The 17,812-nt window shown below is 39.5% G+C and overlaps 1 protein-coding gene across 9 annotated transcripts in view; it reads right to left on the bottom strand.

The window, feature by feature from the left end:
- Nucleotides 1-319: 319 nt before the first annotated feature.
- Nucleotides 320-17,812, bottom strand: part of ENOX1 (ecto-NOX disulfide-thiol exchanger 1) — a 364,884-nt gene continuing 347,391 nt past the window's right edge. For all 9 annotated transcript variants that reach the window (XM_051778707.1, XM_051778705.1, XM_051778710.1 and 6 more), the window contains 3 exons: nt 7,394-7,496; nt 4,366-4,451; nt 320-1,274 (listed from right to left, as the gene is read on the bottom strand). In XM_051778707.1, coding sequence (XP_051634667.1) covers nt 1,143-1,274; nt 4,366-4,451; nt 7,394-7,496 — 321 coding nt within the window. In that variant the 3' untranslated portion in view covers nt 320-1,142. The remainder of the gene's footprint in view (nt 1,275-4,365; nt 4,452-7,393; nt 7,497-17,812) is intronic.

Below are 17,812 nucleotides of genomic sequence, written 5' to 3'. Positions count from 1 at the left end.
AGAAGTAACTAATTGGATGCATTGCAAATACCCAACGCAACATGGAAAATGAGATATTTGAAGATGTTCATTTTTTGTCTGTCTGCTTGTTGAAAAAAAACAAATGAAATCTGTTCAGCTAAACAAAGGTCCATGCTGGTACTTCCCCTACCAAGATTTTGAATTATTTTAGTCTTAGCTAATATTGCTTTTTTGATTCATAAGTAATTTAACCAAGTTACCTGCAATTCTTCAGGTAGGAGAAAGATAAGTTCCAGGAGACTCTTGCTGGATTGACTACATTTCAAAAACATCAGAAGAAAAACTTACACAAACAATATGGTAGAAGTAATATTTATTGATAAAAATTAATATATCTGCTATAAAATTTGTAACAGTAATGCAACTGAATATTCATTTTGATGCATAAACCTGAATGTTACATACCAAATACAATACAGTAACACTGGTTTCCTCCCTATTTACATGTTTATGAAAATTGGTATGCAATCCATGTTAAAAGAACTTGTAATGGAGAATAGTTACATTAGAAAAATAATATTCTTGATAAAGCATTCTTGAGGACTCCAATCACATTTTCAGGCCTCTTTCAATAAGGCAAAAATCCCTGGTACAGCATATAACTTAATTTACAAAATACAATAACTTCAGACACATCTTCAAGTTTTCTTTTGGTATGCTTTTCCTCACTGTAAAATTACTCAGTTTTCTTACTAAACAGAAAGAATTTTCTCTACCAAAACTTAATGAGTTCTACTATATATTACACATACATCGCTGTAGCTTGGTGACCATAACCGGGCAATCTTTCTCCTTAACTGTCTGCTCAATGAGCTTTTCTTAGATATAGGACATGTAGTATTTTGAAATCATTATGACTGTGGTATCTTCTCCAGTTTTCATAGGAAACAATCTGTCACATTTTGAAACTTTTTTTTAAATTTTGTTTTATTTTATTTTAGGAACTGGTGCACAACTACATTTCCACTCACAAGAGAACGTCACAAATGTAACTAAAATTAGGCTTGGATAACTTTGAAAACACTACTATGTGCCCAAACCCAAATTTCTTACTTTAATACTTTATAACCCTGCCATGCTCTAGGAATTCTTCTTCTGCATAGCTTCATTACTAGTCACAGTCAGACAGTTTTAATTCCTTCAAAGGCACAAAACTTCCACCTCTTTTCCAGTGTTGCTCCTACACCAGTGAATTCTTGTTTAAACATGCGTGGCAGTCTCATCAAAAGCATTTCTATCTCATTTGCAGAGATCTGAGAAAGGAACAAAAGTAAAAGTAAAATGAGAAAGCTGCTCTGTAGATTGGGAAGAGGAACCATTAAGAATGGAAATAAGGGGAGGGGGGTGGGGGAGCAGGGACCAATGCAGGCCAGATGAAAACAGTAAACCATTATTTTTTTTTTTTAACCTTAGCCTGGCATGAATTTCCAGATTCCAAAGCAAGTGCAAATTCCTTGAAGGAACGATTCTGCTCTTGTAAGAGGCATCCCACTGTAAATCAATGACAAGTGCCGTGTTGGGGCTTGGTCACACAGTGTTGTATGAAGTCCATCTCAGAACTACAGTCATGGGTATACTTGTGAGGAGGAGGAAGCAGATGGGACTTTATTCTTCCTTCTCAGCCTAGGACCTCTCGAATTCTTCTCCCAGCTCCATCAGTTTTTCTCTTTCAAAAAGACTTTAATCAGCTCCCTTTTGTTACTTAGGGCTGACTATCCGTGGAGCCATCTTCTTCCAGTCTTACTCAGTTCAGCAGCCCCAGATAACTAAGCAGTAAAGTTCCCAATTCTGCATTGTTCAGAATGTTTGTATCATTTTGGAACCCTAATCACTGGTCATGGGAAACATGCTCTCATTACAACAAACATTTTCAGAAAGGCAACCTTTCTGGCATAATCAGTAGGGAAGTCAAGAAAGGAACAGTCATAGAAAATGAACCATTTTATCCTACTACTACTGCTTCTAAAATGGTGGTCATGAAAAGAACAGCAAGCAAATGTATGGGTGTTGCCTGATATCCACAAGTATTTTAATGGTTTGATAGGTTTCTCTGGCAATAGGGATATTTCTGTTTATTCATATTAGTAGGAACCTTCCATAGTGAAAACTTTTCTTTTTAAAACAGTATGTGAACATAAAATATGCTGATTATACCTCAGTACACACAAGGGAGGTGAGAAAATATCTACTGCCTCTTATTTTCCTCTAGAGGTTAGTGCAGCAGAAAGATTAAATGATTTATTAAAGGTGGCACCAAAAATCAGTGTTGGAGGCAGTCTAAAGCCCCAGAATAATCAGATCTATCTTTTAGATACTTACATGGCAGTAATGGATATCTGGTTACTTTTGGGCATTATATATGAGCTTTATACTGAGCCCTCAGCTCGCATTGCTATGCTGACCTTATCATTCCTGTTCAGGTGAAGAATGACAATCTAACCATGGAAAGTAAATGAAATTAATCTCTGAGATTGCATCTCTGTATTGTGCTATTAGAAAGTAATTTTTTTCTACAAGCAGTTACTTACAAAATAAACCAGTGAGGTCAAATTTTGCAGCTTGTGTTTATTATGCCGTAGTAGGCCCAGAGGTAGCTGCAGACATGGAGACAATGCTCCTTCCATGAAGGCTCTGTTTGCAAGTTAAAGGTTTGATCCTGGCAGCCTCACAGAAGCCAACATGTTACTAACTTGAGTAGAAATTCAAGGACTGAGCCCACAGTCATTCACTAGAAGGGACTGCAGCCGTGCAGGGGTAGAAAGTTGAAGAGCTCAGTGGGCAGAAGCAAAGAGCAGCAGGGCTGGAGCCTAAGGAGTCCATATTTTAGATGATTACTTTCATCACTCAAGAGATACAGAGATGGAGGGGTCATCCAGGGGAAAAAGCAGTTGAAACTTAGCCAAACACTGTTTTAAGGAAGGACTTGAAAGATAACTGAGGAGATTGGGCAGACTGAGTGCTGCAGGAACTGGGGACAAGATGAAGGAAAATGTATACATGGCAGAGGCAGGGAGTAGAGAAGCAGAAGAGGAATGGCTGTAGGTGTGAAGCTCTGGATGCATCAGGTCTTGATAAAACCAGACATTTAAAAAGGAATTGAAATTCACCAGTTTCTCACCTCTTTCTACCATCCTCATCCCCTACTCCCTGTTCATTGTGGGTGGCAGTGGACTGTAAAACACTAGCAAAACTGAGTTGCCAAGACCTGAAGACAGTGCCTAAAAACTTCATTATCCTTCCTCACTCATCAATGCAACCTGTCTTCTTTCCAGTGGGCTTCTAGCTCAGGCTGTCCTCTGCTTCTAGATCTACTCTTTTTCATAAAAATAGAGGAAGGATCCAGGATCATCCAGAAGCATGGAGCAGGCTATGAAAACAAACCATCAAAGCAGCTGGAAGGTGATCTTAGCTATGTGCTGGAGGGGCTGTTCAGGAACAAAATATTACCAGGATCAAAGGAGTTGCGTTGAAAGAAGATCTTGGAAAGCACCATCATACAAGTACTGGGAGATATGGGTCAGACGTGTGGCTGACCACAAGGTGACCCCTGCATCTGCTAAATGTCTCTTGAAGCCTAGCATCCTGCAGAGCCGCTGTTTAGCACTTAGAGTAGCATTCACCTGATCAAAAGTGGCTATTTCACAGTTGACTTGCTTAATATTCAGGGCAGAGGAATAGGCCATTTTGGGGCTTGATTTCATCTCATCCTACAGTAAATATTAAAAAGTAAGTCAAAGAATCTTATTCTACAGGTATGTATTGACTGCGGACTGTACAAACTGATGTATTAAACACTTTGCACACTGTTGTGTGTTGGCCTCACTTTTGTCTTGGCCACAGCCAAGACCCTGAATTGAGCAGTAAGGTCATCCAATTCCTTTGTGAGGTCCTCTCTGCTTCCATGTGCGGACAAAGGACATGCTACATGGTCCACTCATATGTTCATGGAAGTTTCGATTCAGTGTGACCCATGACTAACAACTTCACAAAGAATAAGGAGCCATCTCCAAAAACTCTGCACAGTTTGATGGCCCTGGCTACATGGACCTCTTGTTTTGCTTTCTTTCTCCTCAGCTATATTTCAGAATTGTGTCATAAAATCATCTGCTAGTCTTTGCCATTTACAGCTCTGCTCTTCTTTGCCATAAAAAGTAGCTAAGCAGTGCGAGGCGAAGACCTCAACACAAGCACATGCACTGTAATTTGCAAATGAATAAAGACTGCAAACCCCCAAGCCCCATATCCCATTATCTTTCTAATGGAAATGCATGAAGAGTTTAACCTGCAGGAAAGAATAATGCAATATTTCTATAGACAAAACAGATTTTCATTAAATTTTTTTACCCTAGAGTCCAACTGCTGCATATAAGACCAAAGATATTCTATATTGGCTCCAAAAGGGTGGACGTGAAGAAATGTGGATATGATACCTGTATTAAAAACAAATGCACACAAAATATTAAAATTACCTCAGATACCGTATCATTAAAATAGACAAAATAATTCTGAATAGTCTGTTCTTGCAGGTTTTTCAGTATGAATTATGATTCTTATTTTTCTTTCACAACCCAATAAACATAACAAAATGGCACATTTTTAATACAGTCATAGTAACATGCTAAATACCATAGCTCATCTTCAGGAATGACAGTAGTTAGCAAGTAAGTGACCAGGATAATATACTGATGAATAAAGGAATTTCTAAACAAAGCCTTGCTGGAAGCATTTCAGCTACCAATTTTATGCTTGATTTACCAATATAAAATTGTGGATATTGGAATAGTAAAATTATTGCCTTTTTCTCCTTCACTGGATGCTCTGTTGTGAAAATGTCTCATATAATTGTGTCAGAAACATCACTCCCTCAAATTTTTCTAGTAATTATGCTGATGCTGGTAATGAAAAGTGTTTAATCTGTATTACCCCTAACTGGTGCTGAAGAAAACACAAATCCTTTCTGACATATTTTACTTTCTCTTAAAAGAGAGCCTGTTCTATCTTCATTGTTATTTTCAGGATAATTATAAAAGGTATGAGAATAAAAGTGGCTTAGGAGGAGTCAAGATCTAAGTCTAGAGATTTTTTCTGCAGTAAAAATCAAGTGACAGCATTAATAATGATAACCAGTGAAAACAAGATTTGGGGCATCAGTATTGCTGTTAAAGGCACTATTCAATTTCTCCTGTTCTAAACAAACAGTGAAAATAGAAAATGGCATGTGCATTACTCGCTGTTTGGGGAGAGTTGAACTGTAAGAATCAGAACAAATATTTTCAACTCTCTTTGGATGGGTTTCTTAGCTGAACCACCCTAGGGGAAGTTTCGTATACTTAAATCATAAACATCAGGATTAAAAATGCTTACAAATGACAAAAGTGGGTCACTGTATCTTGTGTACTGCAGGCCATACTGCTTTCTTCATGCTGAATGAATTAGGATAATTTTGGATTTCATTTTTCCCCAAGTACTGGCCATGGTTGAAACTGATAAGCAATATTTAACTCATTTGAGAACTGGCTTTGCAAAGAACACCTTTTTACTTCCCTCATTTTTTGAATAGCATTTACAGACTTCTGGCCCTGCATAGAGAGTGGTGTATATTTAATTTTATATTATGGTGAGTCCTAGCAGCAGTTACCTTCTTTGTGCTGTGGATGACTATAAGCAACCACACAAGAGCTTTAGAAGCAAAAGCCAAGACCATCACACTTGGATGGGTTGAATGGAAATCCAATTTGTGCTCCCATCACATATTACCAGTGTCATTGCATTTGTTATGCAGTTCCCAAGACTTTTCAATTCAGAACGTTCAAAGATAGCTCTTTCATATATTGTAAATAATAAGTAACTTGTAAATATTTTGTAGTTATTGACTAAAGTTCCATGATAACTTTTTAGTAATTTTTATTTTTTTTTATGCACTTTTCCTCTAAGACAATATTGTACTTTGTAAAATATAGACAAACTTAGTGAATGGATGGAGGCAAGGCCCATTTTTCCCTTACCACACCTGAACATGCCCCAGATGAGGAGATAACCTGAAATCCATCTTGAGGACCTTTGAACTGTAACAATGAACCAGTTGGTGGGGGTATTATGACCAGAACAGAGATTATTTTGTTTGTGTGTTACTGAACAACTGGGACACTGCCACCACTTCTTTCAGTCAAATAATGAGTGACTCATAAAAAAAAGGTTGTTATTCTGTTCTTAAAATCCCATCCTTGCTGTCCTTCTCACAGAATAATCTTTGAACAGATCAAGTACTGTCTGCTGCAATTAAAAGTTCCAGATTTTATTATAACAAGCAGAATTCAAACAATTCATACATTTCTGTGCAACCCACTGTTCTGCATCTCACCAGTCACAGAGAGTTTGTGTACTAAGCCCTTTAAACATTTAAATACATTCTTCACTTTCAAATGACCTTCTCGGTCTAAACTGAATTCGTGAATTGCTGAATCTGTGCCTCAGCAATAAACCAGCAACTTCCCTGATGCTTAGGTTATGCAAATGAGCTGCATTTAAACAAATTAAGGTAGTTTTGGAACTATCACCTACCAGGATACTGCTGATTTTGTGAAAAGACCAAACCAAAGAAATTAAACCCATTCTCTGAGGTCAACATTTCTGTTGCCATGCCACAGGGTACACTTTGAACAGTGAGCCTTCAGGCTCCACGAAAACCTGCCCCACTGAAAACAAATGCAGAATATGCATAGGTATAAATGGGGCATGTTCCCTCCAAGGGTAGCACGGGTACAGCCAGTTCTGTGTTGCTAAATGCCTGATATCAGTTATCTGGCCCATTGCCTATAAGCTTTAGCTTTAGGCCCTCTTTAAGCGTTTATTTTAAAGATTTTATTCTAGGTAAAGGATATGACAGTCCTTGTGGTATTCTTTATAAATATTCATATTGCTAATTCCCTCACCTAATGTCAAAAGCATAAATCTGGCTTGCTTAATACATGCAGTATAGATATTTTTGCTTGGTAGTTTGCTAATATTATTTCCAGGCCCTTCTCCTTCACCACTTGGTCTAATAATCATATAAGAAGCTATACAATTCTAGGCTGCTAAATCTTGATGAAAATACAGTCTTCATTGATTCATGCTGCAAGTCTAAATACAGATCCTGCAAGTTTCTTCATACCTGAAATCCTTTCGTTAAACTCTGCAGAATTGTTCAGAAAGGCAAAGTGCACTTGTATTTTAGGATTTCTCTTACTAAAAGCCATTTTGAATACAGATGAAAAAAAATTTATTTTTTTTTTTTACTTTTTTTAGCACAGAGTTGTGGCTAAACACATGCAAAACAGGAATCTGTTAAAAGGCATTTTGTTCTCACAAATCTTCTTTGGGGTTATCTTACCTATTAATAGTGCCTCTTTCTCTGATTTTAGACCTGGGCTTCGTTTCTCTGAGTTTTTTTCTCTGTCTTGGTTGACCAATGCTACTGTCAATACATTGATTTCCTGTAAAGTTTAAAAAAACAAACAGGTGGTCATGTAGATTTCATTTACTTCAATTAAACGTGTATGCTTCCTTTCAACTCTATAAAAAAATCATTACTTTAATTCGCATCTAAAGACAAGACAATTATAAATAATTGATTTGTTTGCAGAATATTAAGACACATTTTGAGCTACCTTTATGCAAAGAGCTGCCAAGAAGAGAAATTTTGCTTGTGGAGTAAATAATAACTTTGTTGCTAGTGCTTCTTCATTATAACAGCTTGAGAAATTGTGCCATAAATTGTGAGGATGGTCAGAAAATTCACATTTTCCAACTATTAAAGCTGTAAACCAAGACTGCCTCTAGGGAACATGGATGGAAACATTCAGCTACAGCCATAAGAGTAAATTCAGCAGTCACTGGCAATGTTTCTAGACTACAACCTACTACAACAATGTCTAGTAGACTACAATCATCTAGCCTGTTACACTCTTTGACCTGTGCCTAGCATGTCATCAATGCTCATCCCAGACAATGCTCATCCCAGACAATTCTCAGGCACGTCTTGGGGGGCAGTACATTTCAAGAAGACCATTTCTAACAGGTGGTTTGCATAAAGCTACCTTGTTAAGAGCACCAACCTTAAGGGCAATCAAATCAAGGCTCCTGCTCTGAGCTCTTTTTCTGCAACTGGGTGGCCTGAACCATCCACATCTCAGCCAAGTGATCACATGTCAGATGCTCCATCAGAAGTACCCAGGCAGTTGTGTGACACAGACTGCTCTTATCCTGGTTATATGTGAAGTAAACAAATTATCTCCATTTCCAAGGTATGTAAGTGAAGTGTATTGCACAATATTCAAGCACATACAGGGGCTGTTTCCGTGGAGCAACTGCTATGCAATAACTTGTTCCTCAGTGTGGCAATGACTCACACTGCTGCATCTGCTCTGTGAAATGCTCAGCAGTTCCATGAAAAACGTCAGAGGCAGAGAATACGGGGTTGAGTGATGGTATGAGGTGAGACTGTGAAGGAATGGTGCTCTTGCTCTGTTTGAGGGAGTCAAGGTAAGCAGCTGGAGGTTGCATGGGAGTGGGTAGCCTTAAATGCAAGCAGATTTGTATTATTCTGTGTAATGATGTGGCCCATTTAGAACGTGCCCTCAGGGTGGTGTCTTGCTCCAAAATTCTTGGCAAGCATTTTTGGCAATAAAAGAGGGACACTGGGCTTGGGTTGCTCTAAGGCACTTCTGAAGGTGTGAATAATACATGCTAAAATAAGCAAAAAGTCCAAAATACGTCAAATATGCCTCTTTACAAATGACTAAAGGATTCACAACCTGTGAGACTGGTAAAAAGAATCAGGAACTTCCTCATTTTCAATTGAAAAAGGAAAAAAAACCCCAACCAACAAACAACACAACACATACAGAAAAAAACCCAAAGCGATGTAGTCTGTGGTCTTTATAGGCTGGCTTCAAGGAGCAGCTGTCAGGATAGGCAGTGCCTGATGGCTCAGATGCATCATGGGTTCAAATGTTCCCTTGTGTTGTGAAGAGGAACAAATTTCCGTGTGTCAGCTAAGAAACCTTATGTGCATATGAGTGATGTACATGCATATGTGTATCCTCAGCCCCCAGCAACAAGGGGCTCTGACAGACCTTAGCCCACATTGAAGGAAGAGTGAGATCCATTGAATCATCTGGGATTTGTTGCATGTCTCCTGACCAGAGATCTGTGCGGAGTTGTGTACCTGTAAGCTAGTCAGCCTCTTCAGTTAGTAGAAATGAAATAACTTTCTAGTTGTGTATTTTAGTTTAGGGAGTCTGCAGTTCAAGAGTTGGCAGTGATCCCCCCTTAAAATAATGGTGTTTCTCAGTACTCTGGCAGTTACATCACCTTGACATTAACACTCCAGCAGTAAGTCACGGGGCACATCATAGCAGCAGCAGTAGTATGCCCTAAGTTGTCCAGTACTGTTGATCCCCCTCCTGACAGAGCCAAAGGCTAATGCAAATACTGATCTACTGCTGGCCATGACATCAAAGAACAGTGAAAGAAAACCCAGGCAAGGAACAGAAATAAGAGAAGTGTTTACATGAATTTCTCCAACAGGGCAGTAATGACAAGGGGGTTACAGATCAGAACAGAGCTGTATGACAGATTTCGTGATGCTGCAGCAGAAGAGCAGAGCAGCATATGCCACCAGAGCTTGTATAGGTTAAGCTGTAACTTTGACTCCATCAGAGATAGAAAAGCAGTCTAAAAATAACAATTCCTCAGAGAAGAAGGAGAGCAGAGATGTGCATTTGATATAAGAGGCCCCAAACCCAGCACACTAGTAGTTTCAGGTGGGATTAGAAGTTCTGTCAAGCAGTGATGCAGGGAAAGAAACTATAATCCCATTGGGAGCAACAAACAGATGGATTCTCATTTAATGCCTAGATTTGAGCCCATGCAGAACATTTTGCATGATTTATAGGACAGTGTAAATGGATGCTAAAGGAAGTCACATCAAGTCTTCCTTAGCTGTATGTTTGTATAGAGGATAAAAGAGTAAAAAATTGTTTATGGGGGAGCCTGAGGAAACGAGCGGCAAAGGTAGATACTCAGCAAACCACTGGCTTTAGAAGAAGGTTGTGGGTTCTTGGAGGTTTGAAAAGGAGACATTTCTGCCATCCAAAACTGCCTCACAGAAGATGATAAATTAGACCACTCTGATGTATTCAGCTGCCAAAGGAAGTCTGCATTGGCCATGAGAAAATCCATGATGTGCATAGTCACATAAGGGATTCAGTAGCAACACTGTTATGAATTAACAGTGATTTCAGAGAAATGGAATAGTTGTGTCTAAAAAATTAGTGTGAAATTCACCCAGAAACTAAGCTAATAATAGTGTAAGTGAAAACATTAGGAATCTGACTACAAACTGCAGATACAAATCTGGTACCTATGAAGCCTCTACAGCAAATCTTCATGCAATTTATTTGCACTTTTTTAGAGGCACTACTTACATCAACCTAGAGAAACAAGAATTTTAAGAGTACGAAAGTGAATGAGGCTATATGTAATTGGAAAAAAAGTTAAGTCACCTCTCTGACATGGGAAAAAGCAACTGATCACCAGATGCCTGAGAAAAATTACATTACAGTATTTCCTTTCTTTTCTGCAGACCATTCTTTATTTGGAAAATTATATTTTCTGAGGCCCTAAGCAGTCTTCTTCAGCAGGTTTCATTAAAAAGGAATATTTTGCTATCATCCTGCTGTCAGTTACTGCATTAAAGGACAAGAACATAGCTGAGCATGTGCAATCCAGTACTGATTAGAAATGAACTGACCTTGCAAGAAGTCAAAGCATTTATGTGGAAGGCTTAATTCGGGTTAAATCACACCTGGAATCATTAGGAAACTGGCTCTATTTATTATTCACAAATTATGTCAAAATTTGATAATGACAGCTTGAGCTGCTCAGTGTGAATGAAACTATTTTGTGTGATGCTCTTACTGTGTCCAGCTTAGAGCTTTTTCTTGCAAATTACACTTTCATCCATCAGCAGATGATGAAATGACATGAATTTCACTCATAGGATTAAAAAACTCTATGATTCTGCAAACATTCCTTGGGACCAACATTTTATTCAGGGCTCCCTGCTTTTGAACCAGGGAGGGAGAGACAGAGAGTCTTGCTGGAAAACTTTCAGGAGAACTTGCTGAATAAAACGGAGGACAGCACATAACAATTTTATCACATGGACTATTCATTTCCACAAGCAGATCTCTGACATCACCACTGACATGGAGCTGATAGCTGCGGAGAGTCATATGTGGCAGTTTCGCACAACGGTATATAATGCCTGGTTGTGAGGTGGCAGAGAAGTTTGTTTTGCATCATTCACTCATGTATCCTGGCTTCTTGTAGAAGAAAATGCAGAGGCATGAACAAGTGGATTGTTCCATAAGGTGCCTGGTCTCACTGCCCAACATGGCCCACCACAGAGCAGCTGGGTCCTGCACTGGAGACTCAGCAAATAAGAGAGTGACTCCTCAGAAAAATGCACTTTTTAGAGAGAGACACTGAAGCCCTGAAGAGTAGAAGAGATGTGGTGACTTCTTACAGAAGATAGTCACAGATCCTGTAAGAACAAAAGGCTACCTCTGCATTCCAGCGCTCTAGCAGATCAGAAGGCCCCAGATATTTAGGCTGGATGACTTGGGTCTTTCACTCCTTCATTAGTTTCTTTTTTCCCCTATGGGAAAGTAAGATATTAAATAAAGATCTCAATCTAGATGTCATTAATCCTCTTCAGGTCAGTCTTGTACCAGTGCAAAAAACGCAGATAGAATACAAAATATTTACTCTGGCCTGGAGTTTTTCTCTTTAGCAGAAAAGTTTCTCTTTACTCTAAAATGTTCTGTGATCCTGAAAACATATGCTATCCAGCATCCTTAAAAATGCAGGGAGTGAGGACTTGCTGTTGCCTATAAACACTGAGTAAGAGCCAAACAGGGCTTGCACAACAGCTGCCCTACCTGGAAACTCTTCCTTCCAGAGCACAGTTCCACATCACCCGTTGTTCAGGACTCTGCTTGAAAGGCAGAATATGGGATTTAATGAATGTGACATTGAAGACCAGGATGCAATGGCAAATAGCCAAAGAGATGAAATATTCGCTCTCTGGGTAATCCAAATATTTGATAATTACCTTTAAATCTAGAGGGAATGGTGACTGCTTGCATACTGTCTTTGAAGACCTCATTCTCTTTGTTGTAGTATATGGGATTCTGCAGAGGGTGAGGGAGTAAAAATAATATTTTGTCTTCTGAAAGACCATAAGCCTCTGGGAGAGTTTGCAGGATATGTTGGCATTTTTACTATATGTACAAAGCCAATTGTCTGAGCCATTAAAACAGTAGCAGAATAAGATGTTTGTCACAGCAGGCATATGACAGAGCCACTATAGAATGTTGTTAGATGTAAGGGATATACCACGCTTTCTCATCAGTCAGGGGATTTATGAGAGAAAATGAGTAGGAGGAGAAAAAAGCTATCTATCTGAAACATAAGCAAAAGAGAGCAGGCTAGAGACATGCTGTAAGCTTGGAAATAAAAGGTAATTTAATGATTTTCATAGAAGAAAGAGCCATGCACATGTGACACCAAATGTGCAGTCTTTAAGGTCTTGAAAGGCATACTTCAGGTGTGTTTCCCCAAACTGCTTATTGAGGACCAGACAGGTTTGACTGCAAGCTTGGGTAGAAACTGGCCTGTGACGTGAAGACTGTATTTATTTCATTTATTTTCATTTATCTTTGGACCTTCTAAAGTCTGGTATAGTTGGCTTTGCTTTGCTGGTCTTTCCAGACACGTACTGAAGACCCATATCTGAAAATTTAATCTTGCTGTTTTAATCTGAATGAAGCCTAATTCAATTTCCAATCAAGTGAATGGAAGTCTTGCAATAGTTTCAATGCACATCAAGTCAGGTATCTTAAATTTATGGGGACATACAAGTTTTGAGATACAGGACAACTTCTGACAGCTTAACATGGTTGTCAGTTTAAAATGGGCTACTGTCCTTGTCTATGTTCCTATCCACAGTGGATTCAAAATGATTCAGTCCAAGTTGAGCCAAACTACAGCAGAAGAGCTTATTTAAATTTAACTTAAATCAAATTGCTACAATTGCAATGTATGAGTACACTCACAGACAGTGATTGTGACTCAGATGTTCACAGAATCACAAAATCATGCAGATGACCTTGGGAGGTCTCTAGTCCAACCTCCTGCTCAAAGCAGGATCAGTTGCAGTGTCAGAGCACATGGATGTGCATTAAAAAAGGTAATAGTACAATGGCTAGACAAGCCTCAGCAGTTTCTCTGAAAAATGCCAGTCCTGCACTGTTATCAACAGATGGGTGCCTCCATCCCCTGCAGAAAGGATTTTCCAACCACCTTCACTTGCTCCGTCCTCATGATACTTGTGATTAACGTCGTATCTCCACAAGCACAAAGGGTAACAGAAGCACCATTACAGATGGGTAAAGTCTGATAACCTAATCAGAGAAAGCAGAATCTCCTGACCTAGGTCCTCCCAGGGCTGCCACAGGAAAGCATCAGCCCTGGGAATCGAACGTGACACCTATCAACACCAGTCCACCTTTCTAAAACATTTTACAGTCTGAGGGGAACACTGCCAACAGGAATATAGGACTTTTTAGGGGATGTAGGAGACAAGCATTGTGGGATTATACAAAACTCAGTTGAGTGCCTTTAGCAGGGAAAGAAAAGGCAGGAAAAGGGAAGGATCATGGTGGTTTGGCAGTGGATAAAAGGAACTGGTTGCATGTAAACAGGTTGCTAGCCAGTTGGCTGGCCATTCTAGGCCCTGATCAGTGTATTACACTGATTAAATTCAATTTCTCTTTTCCTGGGTAAGGGACTCTCCATTCTGTGTGCATGGGCTCTGTGAGGGGGTCTGAGCACAGCAGTTGGAGTGGGATCAGTAATCAGAGAGCCATGTGTCTAGGACACTGCAGTTAGAGAGACCAGGGTGTCCAAGCCATCAACTAGGAACACCACAGGGTCTGGGGAATGACTAAATGACCAGCTTGTGTGTGTATGTGTGAGGCAGGAGCCATTTATGGGACAGCCTGAAGGTCAAAATCCAGTTTCTAGAGCGATTCACATTGTATATATGTGTAAGTCTGCACATGTATTTCCCGCTAATGGACCTTCATGCTTATCAGCCAGAAATGGGAGCAAAATTAGACTGTTTGTGTACTTCAGTACTGTTTATGTTTATGAATGCTGAGTTTGTGTTGCTCTGTGTGGCTATGTGTATGTGTATGCATGAGATCCATGTGTTGTATATGTGTGTTTGTGCACATGCCTGTGGGGAATGCATGCTCAGTGTAGTTGCAGATTGATCACATGGAGGTCTGACCACCTTGTCAGGCTCCAGGATTCAGCATCTCCCAAAAGCAGCAATACTTGATTTGGGCCAAATATCTTTAATTCTTTATTTAATGGAGCTTGTTCCCCTTCACAGACTACTTAGGGCACTGTGCTGTGATGCGATGTGTGAAAATGTGGCTAAGTGTTTGAACACTGAAAGTAATTTAAAATTCTCCATGAACATTGCATGTGTTACACAACTCTTCTTTCAGCATGTCCTGTCACAGTGACTGTTTCTGACTCCTTTAAAAATACTCTAATGACTACGAAATTGCTCATAATCTTTGATTAATATAATTCTTTTGTTACTGCAAATGAATTATCTTGTGCTAGTGAATTAACTACTTCCTAGAAAGATTATATTTTACCTGGTCCTGACTCCCCATAGCCTGAAAACTGATTTTAGTAAAGTGCGTAGAATTAAGGTAGATGGCCTTGTGACACTTCTCTATACGCACAGAGGTTTCTTGGCCTTTTCTATGTGTGCTGGGATAACTCAGTTTACAGTAACAAATTACAGTGTTGCATCACATAGGAAAAGAATAAGGCAAGGAATGAGGCATCCAACCATCAGCCCATAACCAAAGCTCTCATAAGCAATTAGCGCTACTGTTAGAGTTAGCACCAGACCAACAGTTCAGGAAAAAAACCCTTTGCTTTTCAGGACTTTTTTCCAGGGTCTCACAAGATCCTTCTTCTTCTACTATCTAGTGATGCAGAAGGACATATTTGCCATATGCTGCACTGGTCTATCATTAGAAATGATAGACACTAGGTGTTATCTTTTTGTTCAGATCAAGCCTAAGCTCGGTAACTTATTTTGTGCTATGCAAGAACCTAGTGCTGGTTTTGTCAGCAACAGCACATTGTAATTACTTTTAAAGTACACTCATATAGAAATTTACTTTTAAAATACAGTAATCTAAAATTTACCATTATTGTCATTTTAAGAGTGCACTGCTATCAACAAATAAACAGTTGACAACTTGAAAAATTACCTGGCATTAAAATTATAGGATCAACAACATAGAAAAATTAGAACAGTGAATGTAAGACCTTGTGAATGAAAAACTTCAAATGGATGGATCTAAGACTTGTTTGTCTGATTTAGCCTACATAATAGAAGCATTTTTGGGACTGAAGATTAATTGTATTATGGTGCTCTTGACATCCTATTTTCCTGATCCATTTGCAGAGATGCTTTTAACTTTTTCATTACAAAGCTTTTACTATTATAACTGTCACCTGCTGAGTTTAGGCAACTAGCAATAATCTGAAAATGCTTTTCTCATTGAAACTATCTCTTTTTATTTTTCTCATTGTATATGAGTACATTTATTTTATGAGAATGTACATATGCCAAATATGGATGACTAATATGAAAGTTACTTCATGCTTATTTTCAAAAGTATGATCAGGTTGCTTCGTTTTCTAAAGCTAGATTTATATGTAGGTTCCTGATGACTTAACACAGATGTTTATGTGATGTGAAGCTGGTTGCTTTGCAAGGGAAGAGGTAATTGTCATTTTGCACACTTTGTGTTAGGGAATTGCAGCAGACAAATGGCTGGCTGAATGAAAGCATTGCCTGCCCACCAGCTCTGCTGAAGTCATTGTAGGGGGGATATTTCATGTTTACTTGAGACGGAGAATTTGTGAAAACCCTTTCAAATGGCCTTTAGCACAAATATTGCTCTAGAAATCTCTAGACTAATGCACTTCTAAAAGAAAAGTTGAAGAGAGAAAAAAAAAAAGACGGTTTTTTTCCCTTCTGAGACTTGTAGAAGTTTTGAAAATGTCTTTGTTGAAATAAAAAGAAGTAGCAGGCAGGGGAAACCAACCTTGACTGTTTTATGAGAGTTAATGGTTTTCATCATGGATTTCTATTTGAAAGATATTAACTTCAGGTATCTGAAAACCCCGAGCAACCCTAATATTCACAGAAATCTCCACATCTGAATATGCAAAAATGACTTAAACACTTTGGAGTTCTCATTCCTTTGGAGTGGATCTTGATGATGAACTCTTTCTGAGGGCATGTTCCTGAGAGGGACTTGGGGATGTTGTTTGACGAGAAGCTCAACAGGACCCAGCAGTGTGTGCTACCAGGCCAGAAAGCCAAATGTATCCTGGGCTGCATCAAAAGCAGCATGGCCAACAGGTGGAGGGAGGGAGTGCTGTGCCCTGCTCTGGGGACCCAAACATAGGAAGGACACAGACCTGTTGGAGCAAGTCCAGAGGAGGGCTATGAAGATGATCAGAGGGCTGGAGCACCTCTCCTGTAAAGCCAGGCCGAGACAGTTGGGGTTGTTCAGCCTGATGAATAGAAAGCTCTCTGGGAAGACCTCAGAGCATCTTCTAGTACTACAAGAGCTACAAGAGAGCTAGAGAGAGACTTTTCACATGGGCATGTTGGAGTATGATGAGGGGAATGGCTTTAAACTGAAATAGGACAGGTTTAGATCAGATGCAAGGAAGAAATTCTTTACTGTGAGGGTGGTGAGACACTGGCACAGGCTGCCTAGAGAAACTGTGGATGCCTTATCCCTGGAAGTATTCAAGGGCAGGCTGGATGGGGCTTTGAGCAACCTGGTCTAGTGAAAGGTGTCCCTTTCCACTGCAAATCATTCCATGATTTTATGATTCTATGAAGAGTGGCTCCTGGGGATACTGAAGTTCCCTTCTCACTTCTATCACTTTTTTCTGTGAAAGCAGGTTGGAAGGAATGTGAATGTGGTGTACAACCCCCAGGACTGCAGCAGCAGGCTTGTGGCTGAATCAGAGGTGGCCCATCATCCTTCAGGTGGCTGCGGGGGAGCCTGAGTGCTCTGACAAGCCAATCTGCCTTGTACACTGTGTGGGTTAAGCACACAGCTGCATACGTATAAGGCTGAATGTTATTCCTCACCAGAAATGACAGGATGACTCCTGCAAATGTGTGCAGTATAAATACTTGGGGAAAATGCTTGGGGATGAAAGGCTGCACAAAATGATCAGATATTATTAAAATGTCAGGTAGCTCTGGGCACTAAAGAAAGGTGTCCCTATGGAGCTCATATTAAATTTAAAGTCAAAAAACTTTTGTGATTTGCTGAGTGGGTGGCTGAATAGGTTTTATCATTGTATCTCAGAGTTCTCTTTCTCCTCCCTCAGATGATGGGAATTCACTGCAATCAAAAGCCAAGCTACTCTGACACTCTTAATTAGGGACAAGGGAAGTGGTGCGATTTCTTGCTGCACATTAACAAAAGGGTTATTGCTGCTGCCTGGATCCGCTTCAGGTAGCACATTCTCTGTCAGAATGTACCTTGGTCTACTCCCTGTTTGCTCCCTTTAGGGTTCAGTAATGGCTGAAACCTCAGAGACTGTGACTTAGCCA

The sequence above is a fragment of the Manacus candei genome, unplaced genomic scaffold (assembly GCF_025592945.1).
Source record: "Manacus candei isolate 608988 ecotype Guabito, Panama unplaced genomic scaffold, ASM2559294v1 h1tg000014l, whole genome shotgun sequence".
Lineage (NCBI taxonomy): Eukaryota > Metazoa > Chordata > Aves > Passeriformes > Pipridae > Manacus > Manacus candei.
Note: the sequence above shows the minus strand (reverse complement) of the source record. Positions and strands in the feature narration are given on the sequence as shown.